Genomic DNA, 25,992 nt, shown 5'->3' on the forward strand with positions numbered 1-25,992 from the left:
GTGTGTGTGTGTGTGTGTGTGTGTGTGTGTGTGTGTGTGTGTGTGTGTGTGTGTGTGTGTGTGTGTGTGTGTGTGTGAATGCTATGGTCTGACAGGGAGAATCGTTGACAGGACGAGCCCAGAGAGGACAGTTATCAGGATGGATTGATGGATGACTCAGGTGATTGATTAGTTGTCCTACCTTCTTGTCAGACAGTCCAGACACAGTGTCTATGTACTGCTCCTGGATCATGAAGGCAGCCAGGTTGGCAGTGTAGGAGGCCAGGAAGATGACAGCGAAGAAGGCCCACACCAACACCATGATCTTACTGGTTGTGCCTTTAGGGTTCTCAATGGGGACTGAGTTATTGAACACGATGCCCCACAGTAGCCACACTGACTTCCCTATGGTGAAGGTAGGACCTCCGGGCGCTGGGGGGGAAGGAGCAGAGATGGGCAGTATTTTTATTACATATACACTACAGGTCAACAGTTGTAGTACACCTACTCATTCAGGGGTTTTTCTTTATTTTTACTATTTTATACATGGTAGAATAATAGTGAAGACATCAAAACTACAAAATAACACATGTGGACCAAAAAAGTGTTAAACAATCAAAATGTATTTTATAGTTGAGATTCTTCAAATAGCCACCCTTTGCCTTGATGACAGCTTTGCACACTCTTGGCATTCTCTCAACAAGCTTCACCTGGAATGCTTGTCCAACAGTCTTGAAGGAGTTCCCACACATGCTGAGCACTTGTTGGCTGCTTTTCCTTCACTCTGCTGTCCAACTCATCCCAAACCATCTCAATTTGGTTTAGGTCAGGTGATTGTGGAGGCCAGATCATCTGATGCAGCACTCCATCAATCTCCTTGGTAAAATAGCCCTTACACAGCCTGCAGGTGTGTTTTGGGTCATTGTCCTGTTGAAAAACAAATGATAGCCCCACTAAGCCCAAACCAGATGGGATGGTGTATCGCTGCAGAATGCTGCGGTAGCCATGCTGGTTAAGTGTGCCTGGTCACCAGCCAAGCACCCCCACACCATAACACCTACTCCTCCATGCTTTATGGTGGGAAATACACATGCAGATATCCTCCGTTCACCCACACCACGTCTCACAAAGACATGGCAGTTGGAACCAAAAATCTCCTATTTGGACCAGACCAAACAACAAATTTCCACTGGTCTAATGTCCATTGCACAAGTTTCTTGGCCCAAGCAAGTCTCTTCTTATTATTGGTGTCCTTTAGTAGTGGTTTCTTTGCAGCAATTCAACCATGAAGGCCTGATTCACACAGTCTCCTCTGAACAGTTGATGTTGAGATGTGTCTGTTACTTGAACTCTGTGAAATATTCATTTGGGCTGCAATTTCTGAGGCTGGTAACTCTAATGAACGTATCCTCTGCAGCAGAGGTAACTCTGGGTCTTCCATTCCTGTGGCGGTCCTCATGAGAGCCAGTTTCATCATAGAGCTTGATGTTTTTTGCGACTGCACTTGAAGAAACTTTCAAAGTTCTTGACATTTTCCATATTGACTGACCTTCATGTCTTAAAATTAAAGTAATGATGGACTGTCATTTCTCTTTGCTTATTAGAGCTGTTCTTGCCATAATATGGACTTGATCTTTTACCAAATATGATTCTTCTGTATACCCCCCTACCCTGTCACAACACAACTTATTGTCTCAAACACATTAAGAAGGAAAGAAACTCCACAAATTAACTTTTAAGAAGGCACACCTGTTACTTGAAATGAATTCCAGGTGACTACCTCATGAAGCAGGTTGAGATAATGCCAAGAGTGTTCAAAGCTGACATCAAGGCAAAGGGTGGCTATTTGAAGAATCTCAAATATATAGTATATTTTGATTTGTTTAACAATTTTTGGTTACTACATGATTCCGTATGTGTTATTTCATATTTGATGTTTTCACTATTATTCTACAATGTATGAAATAGTAAAAAAAATTAAGAAAAACCCTTGAATGAGTAGGTGTTCTAAAACTTTTGACCGGTAGTGTATTTGAAATACATATTTTAATTACTTCTGAGTATTTTTTTATTTGAATTACACTGGGCTGAACTACACTCCAATGTATTTTGTATTTTCTAAATTCTGTCATTTGTATTTTCAAAATACAAAACACTTTACATTACCATTGAGAGTTAGAGGCGGGGGGATGTTAGGGAGGAGAGGGAGGTGGAGATTAGATGTTTGGTTAATAAACCCAAGGTATCATAACAGCCTCATTAGCAGATGTCCAATTGGATGAATGGATCAATGAAGCTCCCAAGATTCAGTGTTGTTGATGTGTTTCATGAAACATAATCCTTATACGTCCATGTTCCTATACTGTTGATGACAGAATCATGAATTTCCAATTAGCTTATTTCTATAGGCCACTACTAGGCCTTATAGAGAGCTGAAAAGGTCAAACTTATATAGTGTTTCTATTCATAGGTCGTTCCCTAACCCATCACTCTACCCAGCAGCATTAGCGATCCTCTCAGCATTAGCCTAGCCACTGAAAGGTTAGCCATTAGCCTGCCTCCACCTGGTGTGTATCATGTTGTGGAAGACAGCATTAGCCTTTAATTGTGTGTCGTGTTGGGGAACACTGCGCTTGCCGCTAGCCTGCTTCTAGCTGTGTGTCGTGTTGGGGAACACACCCTAAGTCCATCCATCTTGCTCATCTTAGCGGAGCCACATCCATCTCCGTCAGATTAGCCTAGCGACAAACGTTAATTAAACCAGGAAGTGACCTTTCAGACAGTGAGACGAGAGCGAGCTTTGGCATCTCGGCATGCTGGGATTGAATAGCCGTCTTTGTTTTGTGTATGGCTATACCCCACAGTCTCCCGGGGACTCTCTGTAGGACATTCTGTTTCATAACCTGTAAAGGCTTCCCCAACAGGTGGCCCGTGGGTCGACTTCCTTCGGTGGGTGATTTTATTTGGCTCCCCAAGTTGTCCGGAATATACAGTACCAGTCAAAAGTTTGGACACACCAACTCATTCCAGGTTTTTTCTTTATTATTACTATTTTATACATTGTAGAATAATAGTGAAGACATCACAACTACGAAATAACACATATGGAATCATGTAGTAACCAAAACAGTGTTAAACAAATCTAAATATATTTTATATTTGAGATTCTTTAAAGTAGAAAGTAGCCGCACTTTCCCTTGATGAGAGCTTTGTACACGCGTGGCATTCTCTCAACCAGCTTCATGAGAAAGTCACCTGGAATGCATTGTGCCAGTCAGTTATGTTGTGACAAGGTATGGGTGGTATACAGAAGATAGCCCTGTTTGGTAAAATATCAAGTCCATATTATGGCAAGAACAGCTCAAATAAGCAAAGAGAAATGACAGTCCACCAATACTTTAAGACATGAAAGTCGGCCAATCTGGAACATTTCAAGAACTTTGAAGGTTTCTTCAAGTGCAGTCGCAAAAACCATCAAGCCTAATGATGAAACTGGCTCTCATGAGGACCGACCACAGGAAAGGAAGACCCAGAGTTACCTCTGCTGCAGAGGATAAGTTCATTAGAGTTACCGGCCCCAGAAATTGCAGCCCAAATAAATGCTTCAGAGTTCAAGTAAAAGACACATCTCAACATCAACTGTTCAGAGGAGACAGTGTGAATCAGGCCTTCATGGCCAAAGTGCTGCAAAGAAACCACCATTAAAGGACACCAATAAGAAGAAGAGACTTGCTTGGGCCATGAAACATGAGCAATGGACATTAAACTGGTGAAATTCTGTCCTTTGGTCTGATGAGTCCAAATTTTAGATTTTTGGTTCCAACCGCTGTGTCCTTGTGAGACGCAGAGTAAGTGAATTGATGATCTCCGCATGTGTGGTTCCCACCGTGAAGCATGAGGTGTGATAGTGTGGGGATGCTTTGTTGGTGACACTGTCAGTGAATTATTTATAAATCAAGGCACACTTAACCAGCATGGCGACCACAGCATTCTGCAGAAATACGCCATCCCATCTGGTTTGGGGTTAACGGGTGTTTTTCAACAGGAAAATGAACACACCAAAACACACCTCCCGAATGTGTATGGGCTATTTTACCAAGGAGATTGATGGAGTGCTGTATCAGATGGCCTGGCCTCGATTGAGATGGTTTGGGATGAGTCGGACAGCGGAGTGAAGGAAGAGCAGCCAACAAGTGCTCAGCATATGTGAGAACTCCTTCAAGACTGGAAAAGCATTCCAGGTGAAGCTGGTTGAGAGAATGCCAAGAGAGTGCAAAGCTGTCATCAAGGCAAAGGGTGGCTATTTGAAGAATCTCAACTATAAAATACATTTTGATTGTTTAACACTTTTTGGGGTATTACATGATTCCACATGTGTTATTTCATAGTTTTGATGTCTTGACTTTTAATCTACAATGCAGAAAATAGTACAAATAAATAAAAACCCTTGAATGAATAGGTGTGTCCAACCTTCTGACTGGTACTGTCTATATACAGTTGAAGTCAGAAGTTTACATGCACCTTAGCCAAATACATTTAAATTCAGTTTTAAAAAATTCCTGACATCCAGATACAAATTCTCTGTCTTAGGTCAGTTAGGATCACCACTTTATTTTAAGAATGTGAAATGTCAGAATAACTAGAGAGAATTATTTATTTCAGCTTGTATTTCTTTCATCACATTCCCAGCGAGTCAGAAGTTTACATACACTCAATTAGTATTTGGTAGCATTGCCTTTAAAATGTTTAACTTGGGTCAAACGTTTCGGGTAGCCTTCCACAACCTATCCACAATAAGTTGGGTGAATTTTGGCCCATTCCTCCTGACAGAGCTGGTGTAACTGAGTCAGGTTTGTAGGCCTCCTTGCTCGCACACGCTTTTTCAGTTCTGCCCACAAATTTTCTAGAGGATTAAGGTCTTCCAATGTTGTAGCAAAATGGCTTAAGGACAACAAAGTCAAGGTATTAGATTGGCCATCACAAAGCCCTGACCTCAATCCTCTAGAAAATGTGTGGCAGAACTGAAAAAGCGTGTGCGAGCAAGGAGGCTTACAAACCTGACTCAGTTACACCAGCTCTGTCAGGAGGAATGGGCCAAAATCCACCCAACTTATTGTGGATAGGTTGTGGAAGGCTACCCGAAACGTTTTACCCAAGTTAAACAATTTAAAGGCAACTGAGTTTGAACCTGGGTCTCCTGTGTTAGCCCTCTGAGCTAAATCCAGGCTAGCAGACAGGTTTGTCTCAACTCACCTTTGGCACTGACCAAGCTTCGGTTGTACCCGACAGGACTGAAGTACTCAAACACGAATACAGTCACAGCGACCACGGTCAGGCACATTACAAACATCATCACCCACACCGCTGGGCTATAGGGCTCTAGTGGAGAGGATGAGAGTCAAGGAGGGAAAGGGACGGAGGGCAAAGAGAGAAGGAGAGAGAGACATCTTTCTTTTCATGTATTTTGGACTGGCCAATAATGGCTAACAATGTCTTCTGCATAGTCTCTAAAGATGAATTAACGGTAATCATGGGATTCTTCATCCATTCCTTTGGTTGTCGTGTTAGCTTTTGTACTGCCAGGCTCAAACAAGGTAATTATACATACTGTAATTTGAAGATCAGGGAGAGAAGAGGCAGAGATAAAATTATACATTTTAACATGGGAAAATATCCAGCAACTTGTTTTCATTTTGATTTTGTTGTTTCAGGGTTTATGTGGGATTTAGTCATATCTGCGGGATAAAACTTTAATCTAAAGTTTCCTAAAGCAGAAAAAACAGACCACTGAGACAGAACTCAGTAAAGTAGGCCACACACACACGTTTGTGCTCACTGAGCGTTGCCATGGGAGCTAGCGGTCCTGCTGCATCCATGGGGAGAGGCATCATAGCTTACAATACAGGTACATTACTCTTAGGCACACATCTAGGATCATTTTGTCTTCCCCATAGCCTAATGATAGCTATTGGAGTAATTCAACTAAACCGAACTCAGATCAAATTATATTTACATTATCTCAAGTCAATCAATTAATCAATCCTACTGTCTCACCAAGGAAGGCGGAGGGGGAGACAGTCCCATTGCTACGGGCAACCATGACGCTGATGCCCGTCTCAACGAAGGGCACGGAGAAGTCGATGATCTCAGAACGCTCCTCATTTATGGTGAGAGAACCTATGGCCATGTCTGCTTTCCTATAGAACACCTGGGAGAGGAGAGGGTGAGGGATGAGACAGGGTGAGGAAAAGAGAGTGTCAGGTTGATACATGTGCATCTTTACATTATACAACTGACAATAGGATTTACTGTACATAATCCCACTGTTAACGTACAGTGCAGTTCAGAAAGTTAAGACCCTTTCACATTTTGTTACGTTACAGCCTTATTCTAAAATGTATTAAATAAAAAATGTCCTCATCAAACTACACACAATATCCCATAACGACAAAGCGAAAACTGGTTTATGGAAATGTTGGCTAATTTATTAAAAATAAAAAACAGAAATACCTAATTTACATAAGTATTCAGACCCTTTGCTATGAGACTCGAAATTGAGCTCAGGTGCATCCAGGTTCCATTGATCATCCATGAGATGTTTCTACAACTTGATTGGAGTCCACCTGCGGTAAATTCAATTGATTGGACTTGATTTGGAAAGGCACACACTTGACTATATAAGGTCCCACAGTTGACAGTGCATGTCAGAGCAAAAACCAAACCATAAGGTCGAGGCAATTGTCAGCAGAGCTCTGAGACAGGATTGTATCTAGGCACAGATCTGGGGAAGGGTACCAAAACATTTCTGCAGCATTGAAGGTCCCCTAGAAAACAGTGGCCTCCATCATTCTTAAATGGAAGAAGTTTGGAACCACCAAGACTCTTCCTAGAGCTGGCCGCCCGGCCAAACTGAGCAATCGGGGAAGAAGGGCCTTGGTCGTGGAGGTGGCAAAGAACCTGACGGTCACTCTGACAGAGCTCCAGAGTTCCTCTATGGAGATGGGAGAACCTTCCAGAAGGACAACCATCTCTGCAGCACTCTACCAATCAGGCCTTTATGGTAGAGTGGCCAGACAGAAGCCACTCCTCAGTAAAAGGCACATGACAGGTCGCTTGGAGTAAAGGACTCTCTCTACTGTAAAGGACTCTCAGACAATGAGAAACAAGATTCTCTGGTCTGATGAAACCAAGATTGAACTCTTTTACTGATTGCCAAGCGTCACCTCTGGAGGAAACCTGGCACTATCCCTACAGTGAAACATGGTGGTGGCAGCATCATGCTGTGGGGATGTTTTTAGTGGCAGGGACTGGGAGACCAGTTAAGATTGAGGGAAAGATGAATGGAGCAATGTACAAAGAGTTCATTGATGAAAACCTGCCGCAGAGCGCTCAGGACCTCAGACTGGGGCGAAGGTTCACCTTCCTACGGGACAACAACCCTAAGCACACAGCCAACAGAACGCAGGACTGGCTTGGGGACAAGTCTCTGAAGTTCCTTAAGTGGCCCAGCCAGACCCTGGACTTGAACCAAGATTGAACATCTCTGCAGAGACCTGAAAATAGCTGTGCAGTGACCTAACAGAGCTTGAGAGGATCTGGAGAGAAACTAATTATGGGGTATTGTGTGTAGATTGAGAGAACAAAACGATTGAATCATTTTCAGAAGAAGCCTATACTGTAACAAAATGTGGAAAAAGTCAAGGGGTCTGAATACTTTCTGAATGAGCTGTATATAAGTGTGCACACTATGGTATTTTTCTCTAGAATTCACTCAAAATATGTCAAACACATACAAAGTATTGAGCCTCTGGGCAGAGGAATGCAGGCAGTGATGTTCTCATGAGGAACACCTGTTAAGGCGTACGCCTTAGGATGCAACTGTGTTTGATGTGTGTGTTTTGCATCTTCAGCACCATATGTGCATGTCCTCATACACCATTGCCTAGTTAAAATGCACCATCAAAGAGATAGGCAGAGCTACTGTACACCTACCCAGGTAACCACTGCCACTGACCACTGCCTCTTTTTCTCTCCTGCTCCCATGGAACACACAGCACATAGTTCGGAGTAGGAGCACTGTAGCTATTTATGGAGAAGCTAGTTTATATTCCAATTGTTATCGTTCTGGGATTTGAAACAGCAGCATTCCAAGCTACTGGTACACCTCTCGAGCCTCTATGCTACCCACCACCTCTGCCCGAGCACAGACATCTCCTGTAATGTTCTGCACTCCTGGTCCTGGAAAACTCCTGGATGTGCAGGCTTTTGTCCCAGGCCAGCACTAACACACTTGATGACACTAATCAACGGACCATGAAAGCCTTGATAAGTGTAATCAAGTGTGCTATCAGAATGCCAGTGGAGCTTTTACCACATTGGTTACACCTACGGATTACTCTCAGATCCCCATAGACTAGGGTTTGATATGGGGTTTTGCATTAGTGTTCCTCTCACCTCTCCGATCATGCCGTTCCAGATGCCACTGATCATCTTTCCATGTTTCCCGTTAGTGACCAGGTAGAGGTCGTAGGAGAACTTAATGGTGCGAGACAGCTTCTTCAGAATGTCTATACAGAACCCCTTACAGCACAGCTTGGTGTAGGGCTCCGAGTGGCCCACAATACTGTAGGGAGAGGAGGAGCACACACACAGAACAGAGATTAGTAAATTCTTCAGTGACCTGAGATATTGCAGAGATCGACCCACAGAGAGAGAGAGAGAGAGAGAGAGAGAGAGAAAGAACGTAGGTGAAGCATGATACGTTTTTGGAGAAAGAAGAAGAACTCCTAATTGACCTAATATGTCCTATTATTGACCTCCTAAACAGCAGGAGCACAGTGAGTCCTGATGGCTGAAGATGTGAGACATATCAGATCAATAAGCTAAACAGCATCATAGCAGAGCAAAGAGCAAACTGTACTCTGTACTAATGACTGGGAATCAAGGACCTGTTCTGCAGACACGAACGACAACAGTAAATCGGTATCCCCCAGACACAGACACACATAATCACACACAAACAGAGACAGAGATGCACACACGCAGTCAGAGGGGCAGACATGTACACACACACACACACACACACACACAGTCCAGTCTGAAACCTTGGATGTCTGAGGGCCAGAGACAGACTCTAAACACAGGCCATTAGGGTGTTTGGAGGAACACTGACACACACACACACAGAGCGGTGATGATCCGTCACCTCCAGCCTCCCCTCGACCCCACTGTCTAATGATGTGTACGTAGAGGGGGAGGACAGAGAGAGAGGGATGAAAGAGAGGGGATGTTTGTTGTTGTTTGACCTAGAGTAAACAGGTCTGTCCCCGTCTCCCTCATCTCACCAGCTGCCTGGGCTAAACGCTGCAGGTTAAGAGCTCTGAGTTAGGGTGTTCTAATGTGTGTGTGTGTGTGTGTGTGTGTGTGTGTGTGTGCTACACAACAAAAAAACTGCTTCCTCTATCTCCCCCCAACCCTACACACACACACGCACACAGACACACCTGAGGATTAGCGATGGCTCTGTTGCTCCAGGGTTCTTCCCTGAGACTACAGCAGTATGAAACAATGTGAACAGAGGGAGGAAATCTAAAGCTATAACACAAAAAAAAACGTCCTTTGCTATGAGGAAGGAAGACAGAGAATGGTGGAGAAAGAAATAATGAGGAAGGAAGATTGAGAACATATGTTTCAGTGGGGAGATTGCCAGTGGTGTACCCTTAGGTATGTGATGCTAATACCTATGGCTCGATTGCAACCAACAGGCAGAATTTAACGCAGTCCTGCAGGTTACCGCTGGATTCCTTAAAACGCTACAAATGGGAGATGACTAAGCTTGATTGCAACAAAAAAAATCAGTTGATCTCTCGTTGTTACCATGTCAAGTGATTATGATACCAGATAGCTGGTCTAGATTCTCTACTCCGCCCCGAATGAATTATCACCCAATCAGAAGCATCAGAAATCAAGGCTGATTGATGTCTAAGAAGATAGAAGTAGTAGCCCTCATTTCATTAAAATGCTTCACCTTAAATGGCAAAATAAAATAATTGTCTTTCAATGTATAACGTAAATGACTACATTTTCATTTGATAAACAAATATAGATTATATGACTCAATCATGATTTACTTGATATTGTTGCAAATTTCTAATATGGACTGTCCAGGGATATTTTACCCTCAATCTTGATATGACCATATCAGACAATTTTCTTTTAAAGACCGTTGCATTTAATGGAGAGCATAAATTGGAGACAAATAAAATAATTAAGAATAGGCTACACCTTTAACATAATTTTTTTCCATTCATACAACGTGTCAGGAAAATTGCCACAGTAGATTTGCCATGGTAGAAAAGGAAATACTTTGTTTCAGTCGTCAAATAGATACATCACTCTTAGTCTGCTCATCTCACTGATCATCCCCAAAGCCAACACCTCATTTGGCCACCTTTCCTTCCAGTTCTCTGCTGCCAGTGACTGGAACGAATTGCAAAAATCGCTGACGTTGGAGACTTTTACTTCCCTCACCAACTTTAATCATCAACTATCTGAGCAGCTAACCGATCACTGCAGCTGTACATAGTCCATCATTAAATAGCCCACCCAATCTACCTACCTCATGCCCATACTGTTTTTATTTTATTTACTTTTCTGCTCTTTTGCACACCAGTGTCACTACTTGCACATCATCATCTGCTCATTTATCACTCCAGTGTTAATCTGCTAAATTGTAATTATTCGCTCCTATGGCGTATTTATTGCCTACCTCCTCATGCCTTTTGCACACACTGTACATACTTTCTTTTCTCTACTGTGTCATTGACTTGTTTGTGTTATTGGCTTGTTTATTGTTTACTCCATGTGTAAATCTGTGTTGTCTGTGTCACACTGCTTTGCTTTATCTTGGCCAGGTCGCAGTTGCAAACGAGAACTGGTTCTCAACTAGCCTACCTGGTTAAATAAAGGTGAAATAAAAAATAAACATTTAAAAAACTAGCAAGATTAAAATGTTCCGATGATAATACCCACCAGAGAACAAAATAGTATTGAAAAATGTTGGTTGGAATCAGGACTAAAAGATAACCCCGAAATCGGCATTATGCAGATGTTTAACAGTGGTGGACGATGGTTGCAATTGAGATCTGTTGTGCAGGTGGTTTTAGCTCGTATCGAGAGTTTAACGAGGGCTGGTGATAATCTCGTGGCCATCAGTTGTTGCAATTGTCCCAAAGCTTCTACATAACTAAACAAAGGTCTTGCAGTACTGCACTTGAATATTCTGCCATTGCAATACAACTCTCGCGCACTCTGGGCGTCCCCAAACCCGTACTGCTCGCAGGTATACGCCAACTACATTAGTCAGATACCCACACGTGGACAAGTTAGGATTCTACCCAGACAAAGCATAGTACAGCATGTAGGATCACGCACCAATAGCATCACTGTTGCGGCTAGCCCACAGTCAGTTAGAGAGGGTGCTTTTGACTGTGCCTTAAAGAAGGGTTAGCTGACAACTTAACGAAAACGGTGCACACGCTTCAAATGGGGCAGAAGTCTGTGTGTTGTGATTTGGGATGGGCCAGATAGCTAACGATGACAAGATGTTGCCATGTGGGGAATCGTGGGTGTGGCTTGTTTCAGATGGTATCAGGAACAAGATGAAACTGTCTTGATTTGAAGTGTTTTTACTGATGTCACATCTATGCTAATATGGCTCAAATTTGCTAGCAACGACAGGATAATGGTGTATTTGACACAAGTGCTCATTGTGCAAATGTATTTGTTTTCAAACATTTGAGACTAAATATAGTTTACATGTCAACAATCTAAGCCAACTCTGTCTGTTTTGCCCCATAATTGCACATGCATTGGTTTTTGTTGCTGAACAAACAACCTGTTTACGATACTCACTTATTGGAGTTCAGTTATGTTGCCAATGAGACCAGCCGCTGTCCAAAGAGAGGAGTTTTAATGAGTAAAAAAACCTTTCAATTACACCAAACATCTGCCACGGAGAAGAGCCATGTCACCCAACATATGATTAACATCCTTTATTTTACTTTCACTAACTCTCTCCCTCTTTCTCTCGTTCTGGTTTTCCCTGGTAGCCCGTAGTGTTGATTACTCCCCAAGCAGGGGGGGGGGGGGGGGGAGAGAGAGAGAGCGAGAGACACGGTTTTCTGTATGTGAAAGAGAGTCAGACCAAAATGCGGCGTGGCTATTGCGATCCATGTTTAATGAAACTGAAGTAACACGAATCTAATACAAAAATTACAAAACAATAAACGTAAGGAAAACCGAGACAGCCTAATACTGGTGCACATACACACAGAACAAGGACATAAGGACACTAAGGACCCACATAACCCAACACCAAACAGCCTAATACTGGTGCACATACACACAGAACAAGGACATCAAGACACTAAGGACAATCACCCACAAAACCAAACACCAAACAGCCTAATACTGGTGCACATACACACAGAACAAGGACATCAAGACACTAAGGACAATCACCCACAAAACCAAACACCAAACAGCCTAATACTGGTGCACATACACACAGAACAAGGACATCAAGACACTAAGGACAATCACCCACAAAACCCAACACCAAACAGCCTAATACTGGTGCACATACACACAGAACAAGGACATCAAGACACTAAGGACAATCACCCACCAAAACCCAACACCAAACAGCCTAATACTGGTGCACATACACACAGAACAAGGACATCAAGACACTAAGGACAATCACCCACAAAACCAAACACCAAACAGCCTAATACTGGTGCACATACACACAGAACAAGGACATAAGGACAATCACCCACCAAAACCCAACACCAAACAGGCTACCTAAATATGGTTCCCAATCAGAGACAATGACGAACACCTGCCTCTGATTGAGAACCATATCAGGCCAAACATAGAACTAGACAAACTAGACATGTAACATAGAATGCCCACCCAGCTCACACCCTGACCAACCAAAACATAGAAACATACAAAGCAAACTATGGTCAGGGTGTGACAGAGAGAGAGAGAGACACCGAGAGAGACACCGAGAGAGGGACCAGAGAGAGAGAGAGAGACCATAGCCTGGCAATAGAGACAGAACGCCATGGAAAAGCATGGAAGGTCAGAGAAGAAAGACTAAGTAAGCACTGTGGGTCAGGTGAAGTAGATGATGAGCAGCTCTTCCTACTCCACTGCTCAAAATACGAATCAATCAGAGGCATTTATCTCCTGAAATTTGAAGACAGAATTGCAGGATTTCTTGACCTGCCTGTTGAGGAGAAAATCTGCATTTTGTTTGGAGAAAATGTAGAGACAGTAGATGTTGCTCCAGATGATGTTCTGGCCTGTCATAATGTAAGAGAAACAATAGCCCTTGCAGATTTATATTTCTCAATTGTTGCTGTTTGTTAAATGTTTTCTTTATTATTTTCCTATATATTATTATTATTGTTGCTCAAACACATGGTTAATTTATGTAATACTTCATGTACATTGCTCTGGCAACAGTGACAACCACCCATTCATGCCAATAAAGCGTTGAATCAGGAGAAAGAGAAAGAGAGGGTTGTGTGATTTCTACCCGACAGTGGCATGATATATATGCCAGTGTTGGCAGATAAGTCTTCTTTACAGCCAATCAATGTGCCATCGCGCACAACTACTCTCCCCACACATCTCTCCACTATTAATATACTGGGCCGATAATTGATGTGCTGACTCGTGTGAATGTCGAAAGGATGCACAGCGGGTATGTAACAAGTGTGTAAATGGTTGGCCCCTGGTGTGTCATTGTTGTGTTATGGGTTGGCTCCTATTAGTAATCCGTTTCTCTCCAGGTGTGCTCATGCACGTGGTTTGATCACACAGCTGCTATGTGCTCTGACAACAGTGCATCCTAGTGTATGCATGTATGTTTGTGTGTTTTAAATGTATACAAGTATCCCGGTCTCAAAATCTAGCTTCCAGTATGTGTTTACCAGATGTGCCTTTGCCAAATACATTTAACTCAGTTTTTCACAATTCCTGACATTTAATTCAAGTAAAAATTATCTGTGGTAGGTCAGTTAGGATCACCACTTTATTTTAAGAATGTGAAATGTCAGAATAATAGTAGAGAGAATGATTTATTTCAGCTTGTATCTCTTTCATCACATTCCCAGTGGGTCAGAAGTTTACATACACTCAATTAGTATTTGGTAGCACTGCCTTTAAAATGTTTAACTTGGGTCAAACATTTCGGGTAGCCTTCCACAAGCTTCCCACAATAAGATGGGTGAATTTTGGCCCATTCCTCATGACAGAGCTGGTGTAACTGAGTCAGGTTTGTAGGCCTGCTTGCTCGCACATGCTTTTTCAGTTCTGTCCACACATTTTTGAGAGGATTGAGGTCAGGATTTTGTGATGGCCACTCCAATACCTTGACTTTGTTGTCCTTAAGCCATTTTGCTACAACTTTGGAAGTATGCTTGGGGTCATTGTCTATTCGGAAGATCCATTTGCGACCAAGCTTTAACTTCCTGACTTGAGAAGTTGCTTCAATATGTCCAAATAATATTCCTTCCTCATGCTATCTATTTTGTGAAGTGCACCAGTCCCTCATGCACCAAAGCACCCCCATAACATGATGCTACCACCCCGTGCTTCACGGTTGGGATGGTGTTCTTCGGCTTGCAAGCCTCCCCCTTTTTCCTCCAAACATAACAATGGTCATTATGGCCAAACAGTTCCATTTTTGTTTCATCAGACCAGAGAACACTTCTCCCAAAAGTATGATCTTTGTCCCCATGTGCAATTGCAAACCGTCTTTTTTTATGGCTGCTTTGGAACAGTGGCTTCCATGCTGAGTGGCCTTTCAGGTTATTCGATATAGGACTCATTTTACTGTGGATATAGATACTTTTGTATCTGTTTACGCCAGCCTCCACAGGTACACTTCCAATTGACTCAAATTATGTAAATTAGTCTATCAGAAGCTTCTAAAGCCATGACATCATTTTCTGGAATTTTCCAAGCTGTTTAAAGGCACAGTCAATTTAGTGTATGTAAACGTCTGACCCACTGGAATTGTGATGCAGTGAATTATAAGTGAAATAATCTGTCTGTAAACAATTGTTGGAAGAATCACTTGTGTCATGCACAAAGTAGATTTCCTAACCAACTTACCAAAACTATAGTTTGATAACAAGAAATTTGTGGAGTGGTTGAAAAACAAGTTTTATTGACTCCAACCTAAGTGCATGTAAACTTCCGACTTCAACTTTATGTGCAGCCATCTGTATACATTTGCAATTTGCATGTTGTTGTTGGTGCGTGCGTGTGTACCTCTCGGTGCGGTTGGACTGGCGTCGGCAAGGCACGGTGTTGCGTACGCAGGTGCCCGTGTCGGGGTCCACGTTTTCTACGATGACAAAAGGCCTCTCCTCCAGAGTGGCTACCGTCAGGTGGCGGTCATCTGATACCGTCTCCAGAAAACTGCCATAGCGAGGCCACACCGGGTAACGCACCTGGAGGATACCCCGCTCTAATGTACCCACCTGGGAGGGGTGGGAGAGAGAGAGAGAGTAGGAAGGGAGAGGGAGAGAAAGAGTACATGAAAGTGGATTAAACACACTCAGGGCTGTAGATCTGAGAGAGGCTGATCCAAGTAATCCAATGGATTGTGACTCTAAGCAGAGCCCCAGAGGACCCAGTGATCCCCGTTAAGAACCTGTCCTCGCTTAACCCTACTGGGGCTCCATTTATCACTCAGGCTTCTTTCCCTGGAGCTTCCAACTCCATCCCTCCAGTCATAAATCATAGTGCCTCTTCTTTTATATGCAGATGACATTGTACTGATCTCTGAAAGTGAAGATAAGCTTCAATAAATGTTTTATATTGTTTTTAACTGGTGTGGACAATTGAATCTGAATATCAATGTGGACAAAACTAAGGTAGTACACTATTGGAATTCAGCAGTGACTAGAACACTGCTGTGCTCCAGGCCACAGTAGATATGATCAGTGAGTACAAGTATATGGGATTGATTATCAAAGACTTTGTGGATCACAATGTGTCTGTTAAGTACATATCTAACCATGCGAATTGTGCCCTTGGTGCCATCATTGCAAAGTACAAAGCCATGGGTGGCTACCATTTAAATGTTTCACTAAACTGTTTGATTCATTGGTGCTACATACCGTATTTATACTTATGCTGCAGGAGTATGGGGGCACAGAAATTATCATTTTGTCTTGTGTAAATGCTGATTTTACCTTGGTGTGGATAAATACACAACAAATCCTGTTATTCAAGGCGCTGTATGGGTTGGAAAATATGGCATCGTCAGTTGCTATGTTTAAAAAAAAATGGCAGTGATTTTGCATCATGCATCAGCCAAAATGGAAATTGTAACGGTCTTGATGAAAATAATAAACTATGTGACATGTTAACAGATAACAATAATATGCTTTATCCACATTGTGTTGTGTTACAGCCTGAATTTAAAATGAATTGAATTGAGATTTTGTGTCACACACACAATACTCCATAATGTCAAAGTGGAATTATGTTTTACAAGTTAATTCAAAATGAAAAGCTAAAATGTATTGAGTCAATAAGTATTCAAAACCTTTGTTATGGCAAGCCTAAATACGTTCAGGAGTAAATATTTGCCAATCAAGTCACATAAGTTGCATTGAATCCCTCTGTATGCAATAATAGTGTTTAACATAATTTTGTTATGACTACCTCATCTTTGTACCCCGCACATACAATGGTCCCTCAGTTGAGCAGTGTATTTCAAACACAGATTCAATCACAAAGTCCAGGGAGAGAAAAAAGCAGACATTAAATATCCCTTTGAGCATGGTGAAAATATTAGTTACACTTTGGATGGTGTATCAATATACCCAGTCACTACAAAGATACAGGTTTCTTTCCTAACTCAGTTGCCGGAGAGGAAGGAAACCGCTCAGGGATTTCACCCCGAGGCCAATGGTGACTTTAAAACAATGACAGGGTTTAATGACTGTGATGGGAGAAAACTGAGGATGGATCAACGACATAGTAGTTACTCCACAATACTAACCTAAACAATGGAGTGAATTGAAGGAAGCTTGTACAAAATAGAAATACTCCAAAACATGCAAAGACAATGTGGCAACGAAACAATCTTTATGTCCTGAAAAAAAAAACGTTATGTTTGGGGCAAATACAACACATTGCTGAGTACCACTCTTCATATTTTCAAACATGGTGGTGGCTGCATCATGTTATGGGTTTGCTTGTCATTGGCAAGGACTAGGGAGGTTTTAGGGTATAAAAAAAACAGAATAGAGCTTAACACAGGAAAACTGCTTTCCATCAGACACTAGGTGACAAATTCACCTTTCAGAATTTTTATTTCACCTTTATTAAACTAGGCAAGTCAGTTAAGACCAAATGCTTCTTTACAATGACAGCATACCAAAAGGCAAAGGGCCTTCTGCAGGGCAGGGGCCTGGGATTCAAAAAAAAAATATATATATATATATATAAATATAGGACAAAACACATATCACAACAAGAGAGACAACACAAAACTACCTAAGACAACAACATTGCAAGGCAGCAACACATGACAACACAGCATGGTAGCAACACAACAAAACAACAACAAGGTAGCAACACATCATGGTAGCAGCACAAAACACGGTACAAACATTATTGGGCACAGTCAACAGCACAAAAGTCAAGAAGGTCGAGATAACAATACATCACACAAAGCAGCCACATCTGTCAGTAGGAGTGTCCATGATTGAGTCTTTGAATGAAGTTATTGAGATAAAACTGTCCAGTTTGAGTGTTTGTTGTAGCTCGTTCCAGTTGATAGCTGCAGAAAACTGAAAAGAGGAGCAACCCAGGGATGTGTGTGTGCTCTCGGGACCTTTAACAGAATGTGACTGGCAGAACGGGTGTTGTATTTGGAGGATGAGGGTTTTATAAATACGACAGGTATACAGAGATAACCAGTTTACAGAAGAGTATAGAGTGCAGTGATGTGTCCTATAAGGAGCATTGGTGGCAAATCTGATAGCCGAATGGTAAAGAACATCTACCCGCTTGAGAGCACCCTTACCTGCCGATCTATAAATTATGTCGCCGTAATCCAGCATGGGTAGGCTGGTCATCTGAATCAGGGTTAGTTTGGCAGCTAGGGTGAAAGAGGAGTGATTACAAAAGAGGAAACCAAGTCTAGATTTTACTTTAGCCTGCAGCTTTGATATGTGCTGAGAGAAGGACAGTTCACCGTCTAGCCCTACTCCCAAGTACTTGTATGAGTTGACTAGTCCAAGCTATAAACCCTCAGAGGAAGTAATAACACCTGTGGGAAGAGGGGCATTCTTCTTACCAAACCACATGACCTTTGTTTTGGAGGTGTTCAGAACAAGGTTAAGCATAGAGAAAGCTTGTTGTACACTAAGAAATCTTTGTTGTAGAGTATTTAACACAAAATCTGGGGAGGGGCCGAGTTGAGTATAAGAGTGTATTATCTGCATTTAATGGATGAGAGAGCTTCCTACTGCCTGAGCTATGTTGTTGATGTAAATTGAGAAGAGCGTGGGGTCAAGGATTGAGCCTTGGGGTACTCCCTTGGTGACAGGCAGTGGCTGAGACAACATATTTTCTGACTTTATACACTGCACTCTTTGAGAGAGGTAGTTAGAAAACCAGGCCAAAGACCCCTCAGAGACACCAATACTCCTTAGCCGGCCCACAAGAATGGAATGGTCTACCATATCAAAAGCTTTGGCCAAGTCAATAAAAATAGCAGCACAATATTGCTTATAATCAAGGGCAATGGTGACATCATTGAGGACCTTTAAGGTTGCAGTGACACATCCATAATCTGAGCGGAAACCAGGTTGCAGACCCAAGAGTATGCTATAGACATCAAGAAAGCCAGTCAGTTCATTATTGACAAGTTTTTCCAACACTTTGGATAAACAGGGCATAATATAAATTGGTTGCTTGATCTCAACCTTTAAATAAAGGGTGAACTGTGGCTGCCTTCCAAGCAATGGGAACCTCCCTAGAAAGGAGAGACAGATTAAAACGGTTGGAGATAGGCTTGGCGATTATAGGGGCAGCAAACTTAAAGAAGAAAGCGTCTAAACCATCTGACCCAGATGTTTTTTTGGGGTCAAGTTTAAGGAGCTCCTTTAGCACCTCGGACTCAGTGACTGCCTGCAGGAAGAAACTTTGTAGCGGGCAGGGGAAACAGAAGGAGAAGCATCAGTGTCACGACTTCCACCGAAGTTGGCCCCCCTGCCTGTTCGTGCGGTGCTCGGCGGTCGTCGTCACTGGACTATTAGCCGCAACCGATCTCTTTTTCGTTGCCTGTTTGTTTTGTCTTATTAGTTGCACCTGTCTATTTGTGTGCTTGATTGGCTTCCTTATTTATAATAAGTTTACCCGCCCTTGTTTCGTGCGGGATTACTCATATGTTACGTGTGTATGTTTTTTTGGTGTTCGTGCTCTGGACCTGGTACCCTGTTGCGTTGGGTTGGTCCACATTTTCCGCGCCCTGTTTTGTTCGGCATTATTTTCTGTGCGATATTAAAAGTACACGTCTTCCTGTGGAACTATATGCTCTCTGCGCCTGATTCTTCCCTCACGCACCAAGTTACCCGTGACAATCAGGGATAGTCACATTAGAAGGGGTGGGAGATGAGGAAATGCTGGATGGGCAAGGAGGCATGGCTGAGTCAAATAGGAATCCTGACTTAATTAATCAATCTGGTTAGGGATAGGGTCTAGATTCCTGAATTTCCGGCTGACTGACGTGCCCAAAGTAAACGGCATGTTACTCAGGCCCAGATGCCAGGATATGCATATAATTGGTGGCATTGGATAGAAAACACATTGAAGTTTCTAAAACTGTTACAATAATGTCTGAGACTATAATAGAATTGATATGACAGAAGAAAAACCAACCAGAGATTTTTTATTATTTAGGTCCCAGGCTCCTACAGTGGAAAGCTATGGGTCCTATGTAATTCCGTCTCCCAGATTGCAATTCCTATGGCTTCCACTATATGTCAACCATCTTTATTCAATGTTTCAGGCTTGTTTTTTAAAAAACAAGCAAGAATTTTGAGTTTTGGAGAGGAGAGCACCGGAACATTATCAGTCATTCGGCGCGCGAGGGTGAGGGCGCGCTTTCTAATTTTGCTTTCCTATTGAACATACTTCTTTCCGTATGAAATATTATAGTTTATTTACATCTTAGAGTGCCTGAAGATTAAATAGTGGTGATTAAAGAGCTCAGCCATGTGCTTCTTGTCAGTAACAACCACATCATCAACATTAAGGGACATGGGCAGCTGTGAGGAGGAGGGTTTATTCTCCAAGTCTTTAACCGTTTTCCAGAACTTCTTGGGTTTAGACCCTCAGAGAGAGAACTGCTCCATAAAGTAACTAACTTTGGCCTTCTGGGTAGCCTGAATGCACTTATTTCTCATTTGCTTGAATGATAGCCAGTCAGCCTGAGCCTTTTGCCGAGCCTTTCGCCAAATGCAATTCTTGAGGTGGAGTAACTCTGCAAGATCATGGCCGCACCAAGGGCTGAACCTGTTTTTAATTTCTTTATGGGGGGCGTGTTTGTTAACAATACCACTGAAAAAAAATTAAAAAAGAAGGTCCAAGCGTCTTCAAGCTGATTCTATACCATTTTACAGAGGCCAGTTTGTCACATATACTCCCTCTCCCGCACAACTGTCACCATCGTCTCGCGCACCTGCGCCTCTGGACACTCACCTGGACTCCATCAACTCCTTGATTGTCTTCCCTAGAACTGTCACTCCCCTTGGTTCTTTCCTCAGGTGTTATTGACTCTGTTTTCATGTTGGTGCGTTGTTTGTGTTACGTGTTTATTGTTAATTATATTTATTAAAACACTCACTCCCTGAACTTTCTTCCTGACTCTCAGTGCACTTGTTACACAGTTCATGAAGAAAGGCTTGCTTATTAAAGTTTTTTAGCAAGCGTAGGCCGATACTGATGGAGGACGATAGCACTCTGAGCTGTGAACCCACACTTTCAATTGATCCATTTTACGTAATAAGTTTCCAGTGTTAACGTGCAGAAAACCCAGGCTTTTACGAAATCAGAAATCAGTGAAGCAGATATCAGAGCACAAGTCAGAATTGGGGCTAGCAACAGTAGGTGGGCCAGGGTGTAAATGCACATTTCCAGCTATCATCAACTGTAATACAATCAAGGCACGACAGAGTACAGGGAGAGCTCTGCAGTGCTGATTTATGATATCTGAATGTGCATCAGATGGCAACAAGATCATATTGTACAGCAATTTCATCAGGTAACATGAATACAAAGCCGGCAAGAGGTGGTTAGAATAGGATGGGAGGCAAAAAGTTTGTGTAACCAATCGAGAGTCCTGAGTGTGGGAACAAACATAGTCTGTCCCACAGTTGGGTAAAGAAGGTTGTAGTCAACAAAGTATGCAGGAGTCATGAGGCAAATAGCAAAATAGCAAAATGCACAAGAAAGAAAAATAATATATAACGAATAGACTTGGGCTAGCCATAGTAATTTAATAGTTACTCGCCTTAACAGTGCGTGTGGGCAGGGCAGACGGCAAACAGATGGCCAGGTGTAATCCAAGCAGCAGTGCAGCAGGCAATGGTAGTAGGTGTCACACACACTTGGGATAAGCTTTTATTTCTAGAGGCAGATTTCTTGTAGAAAATGGTCTTTGAACAGCAGCAGGGGGGGTTCAGAAGACTCTTCAAAGACTCCTGACACTTGTTGGGCCCAAAGACTGTTTACGTCACAATTTAGTGCGAATTGAATTTGTATTTGGTCTGTCCTTGCAAGCCTCGGAGCCTTAACTCAGCATGCAGTCCCCATAAAGTAAAATATATCACTGTAATGCACTTGATTATTTAAAAAAACGTTTTTTTATTTTTCTTCTAGGCTTTCAAAATAGCATCAGACCAAATGCTACTCACTCAGTTCCAGGTTGGAATGGTGTCCTCGGGTCTCTGCTGTTTGTTTGCTAGAGCACCCTTCGAATAGCTTGGAAAAAGAAAACCTTGAAAGCAGTAATCTCTGCTTTAGGTAATTAAGCAATTAGTAATAATTAGGTTATGGGTTTGGAGTTTTGGTCTGGAGCGAAGGCCAAGCCGTGGAGGGTGGGTAGCATCCTGCATACAGTTGAAGTTGGAAGTTTGCATACACCTTAGCCAAATACATTTAAACTCAGTCTAGTAAAGATTCCCTGTCTTAGGTCAGTTAGGATTGCCACTTTATTTTAAGAATGTGATATGTCAGAACAATAGTAGAGAGAATGATTTATTTCAGCTTTTACTTCTTTCATTACATTCCCAGTGGGTCAGAAGTTTACATACACTCAATTAGTATTTGTTAGCATTGCCTTTAAATTGTTTAACTTGGGTCAAATGTTTCGGGTTGCCTTCCACAAGCTTCCCACAATAAGTTGGGTGAATTTTGGCCCATTCCTCCTGACAGAGCTGGTGTAACTGAGTTAGGTTTGTAGGCCTCTTTGCTCACACACGCTTTTTCAGTTCTGCCAACAAATTTTCTCTAGGATTGAGGTCAGTGCTTTGTGATGGCCACTCCAATACCTTGACTTTGTTGTCCTTTTAGGGCTGCTGTCCCTGTACAGGGACCAACATCAGCGGAAATTTCAGAGTGATAACTAATAGTACTCGATACAACTCAAACTTTCATTAAAACACACATGCAGGGTGCTCAATTAAAGCTACACTCGTTGTGAATCTAGCCAACATGTCAGATTTTTAAAATGCTTTTCGGCGAAAGCATGAGAAGCTATTATCTGATAGCATGCAACCCCCGAAATACCCAAAGGGGACGTAAACAAAATAATTAGCGTAGCCGGCGCTACACAAAACGCAGAAATAAAATAGAAAACATTCATTACCTTTGACGAGCTTCTTTGTTGGCACTCCTATATGTCCCATAAACATCACAATTGGGTATTTTTTTCGATTAAATCCGTCCATGTATACCCAAAATGTCCATTTATGAAGCCCGTCTGATCCATGAAAAAGCACCGTTCCAAATGCAACGTCATTTTTTTTAATTAAAAAAGTTGCCTATAAACTTTGACAAAACACTTCAAACTACTTTTGTAATCCATCTTTAGGTATTAGTAAACGTTAATAATCGATCAAATTGATCACGGGGCGATCTGTATTCAATAGCAGCACGTTTTGAAATCATGGTCCACATTCTCTCTTTCATAACTTCCTCTGGTGTACTCGACGACAGGAAGTGCCTATTTCTCATTTCACCAAGGATAAACTTCAATCTAAATGCCAGTACTGGCGACATCGTGTGGAAGCTGTAGGCATTGTAAACTGGGCCCTATCTATTTTCCCATTTGGCCATAGACAATACAGAGACTGGCGGAGTGATGTTTTTTTTGTGTTTTTTTGTGAACAGTTTTCCTTGGGATTTTGCCTCCTACACACGTTCTGTTATAGTCACAGACATGATTTAACCAGTTTTATAAACTTCAGAGTGTTTTCTGTCCACACATACTAATCATATGCATATACTATATTCCTGGCATGAGTAGCAGGACGTTGAAATTTTGCAGCCTCTTTAACAGGTTTTAAGCCATTTTGACACAACTTTGGAAGTGTGCTTGGGGTCATTGTCCATTTGGAAGACCCATTTGCGACCAAACTTTAACTTCCTGACTGATGTCTTGACATGTTACTTCAATATATCCAATTCTCCAACTATTTTCCATGATGCCATCTATTTTGTGAAGTGCACCAGTCCCTCGTGTAGCAAAGCACCCCCACAACATGATGCTCCCACCCCCGTGTTTCACGGTTGGGATGGTGTTCTTCAGCTTGCAAGCCTCCCCCTTTCTCCTCCAAACACAACGATGGTCATTATGGTCAAACAGTTCTATTTTTGTTTCATCAGACCAGAGGACATTTCTCCAAAAAAGTATGATCTTTGTCCCCATGTGCAGTTGCAAACCATAGTCTGGCTTTTTTATGGCGGTTTTGGAGCAGTGGCTTCTTCCTTGCTGAGCGGCCTTTCAGGTTATGTCAATATAGGACTCATTTTACTGTGGATATAGATACTTTTACTCCAGCATCTTCACAAGGTCCTTTGCTGTTGTTCTGGGATTGATATGCACTTTTCGCACCAAAGTACGTTAATCTCTAGGAGACAGAATGAGTCTCCTTCCTGAGCGGTATGACGGCTGCGTGGTCCCATGTTATTTATACTTGCGTACTATTGTTTGTACAGATGAACGTGGTACCTTCAGGCATTTGGAAATTGCTCCCAAGAATTAACCAGACTTGTGGAGGTCCACATTTTTTTTTCTGAGGTCTTGGCTGATTTATTTTGATTTTCCCATGATGTCAAGCAAAGAGGCACTGAGTTTGAAGGTAGGCCTTGAAATACATCCCCAGGTACACCTCCAATTGACTCAAATTATGTCAATTCTCGACCCGCTCCACTGCAGCCTCGTCAATGTGAATGGCCTTCCTTTTCCTGTAGTCCATGATCCGCATCCTTTGTCTTGCTCACGTTGAGGGAGAGGTTGTTATTCTGGCATCACACTGCCAGGTCTCTGACCTCCTCCCTATAGGCTGTCTCGTCGGTCCTCAAGCCTACCACTGTTGTGTCATCAGCCAACCTAATGATGGTGTTGGATGTCGTGCTTGGCCACGCAGTCGTGGGTGAACAGGGAGTACAGGAGGGTACTAAGCACACACCCCTGAGGGGCCCCCACGTTGAGGATCAGCGTGGAAGATGTGTTGTTACCTACTCTTACCACCTGGGGGCGGCCCGTCAGGAAGTCCAGGATCCAGTTGCAGAGGGAGGTGTTTAGTGCCAGGGTCCTTAGCTTAGTGATAGCTTTGTGTGCACTATAGTGTAGAACGCTGAGCTGTAGTCAAATGAACAGCGTTCTCACATAGGTGTTGCTTTTGTCCAGGTGGGAAAGGGCAGTTTGGAGTGTGATTGAGATTGCGTCACCAGTGGATCTGTTGGGGCGGTATACGAACTGGAGTGGGTCTAGGGTTTCCGGTTGATGGTGTTGATGTGAGCCATGACCAGCCTTTCAAAGCACTTCATGGCTACCGACGTGAGTGCCACGGGCAATAGTCATTTAGGTAGGTTACTTTTGCTTTCTTGGGCACAGGGGCTATGATGGTCTGCTTGAAACATGTAGGTATTACAGACTCGGTCAGGGAGAGTATGAAACTGTCAGTGAAGATAATAGCTGCCAAAAGGTGATTCTAACAGGTTTTGACTCAGAGGTGTGAATACTTATGTAAATGGTATAGAGTGAGCTCCACAAGTATTGGGACAGTGATATATTTTAGTGAATAATGATAAGTGAGAATATTACAGATGCACAAATATCATACCCCCCAAGACATGCAAGACAGGCTCAGGGGCAGGCAGAGTGGTCAGGCAGGTGGGCTCAGAGTCAGGACAGGCAAGGGTCAAAACCAGGAGGGCGAGAAAAAGAGAGACTGGGAAAAGCAGGAGCTGAGAACAAAAATGCTGGTTGAACTGACAAACAAGATGAACTGGCAACGGACAAACAGGTATACGGAGAACACAGGTATAAATACACCGGGGATAAGGGGGAAGATGGGTGACAGCTGGAGGGGGGTGGAGACAATCTCAAGGACAGGTGAAACAGTTCACAGTGTGACACAGGATTATCCGTAATTATGGTAGATTCCAGATTAATGTAGAAGTGTTTAGAAAAATATTATATTCTTATTTACAGTAAAAGTTCTTCCAAAATGACACAATACATTGTTTACCATTAATCTATATTGGGGAGAAAATCATCTGAAACACAACCAAAAAAATATATATAATGCTAGGAATATGGGACCAAATACTACACTTTAGACTACTTTAATACACGTACAGTGTAACTAAATGTGTTAACAATTGTAAAATCACCTGCTA

At 42.5% G+C, this 25,992-nt stretch overlaps 1 protein-coding gene across 1 annotated transcript in view; it reads right to left on the reverse strand.

The window, feature by feature from the left end:
* Positions 1-25,992, reverse strand: part of LOC110498936 (glutamate receptor ionotropic, NMDA 2C) — a 55,690-nt gene that overhangs the window by 19,898 nt on the left and 9,800 nt on the right. The window contains exons 6-10 of the mRNA XM_090211867.1: positions 15,331-15,542; positions 8,434-8,602; positions 6,034-6,187; positions 5,233-5,358; positions 182-411 (exon numbers count right to left, since the gene is read on the reverse strand). Coding sequence (XP_090067993.1) covers positions 182-411; positions 5,233-5,358; positions 6,034-6,187; positions 8,434-8,602; positions 15,331-15,542 — 891 coding nt within the window. The remainder of the gene's footprint in view (positions 1-181; positions 412-5,232; positions 5,359-6,033; positions 6,188-8,433; positions 8,603-15,330; positions 15,543-25,992) is intronic.

The sequence above is a fragment of the Oncorhynchus mykiss genome, chromosome 20, assembly GCF_057628025.1.
Source record: "Oncorhynchus mykiss isolate SJ-2025 chromosome 20, ASM5762802v1, whole genome shotgun sequence".
NCBI lineage: Eukaryota > Metazoa > Chordata > Actinopteri > Salmoniformes > Salmonidae > Oncorhynchus > Oncorhynchus mykiss.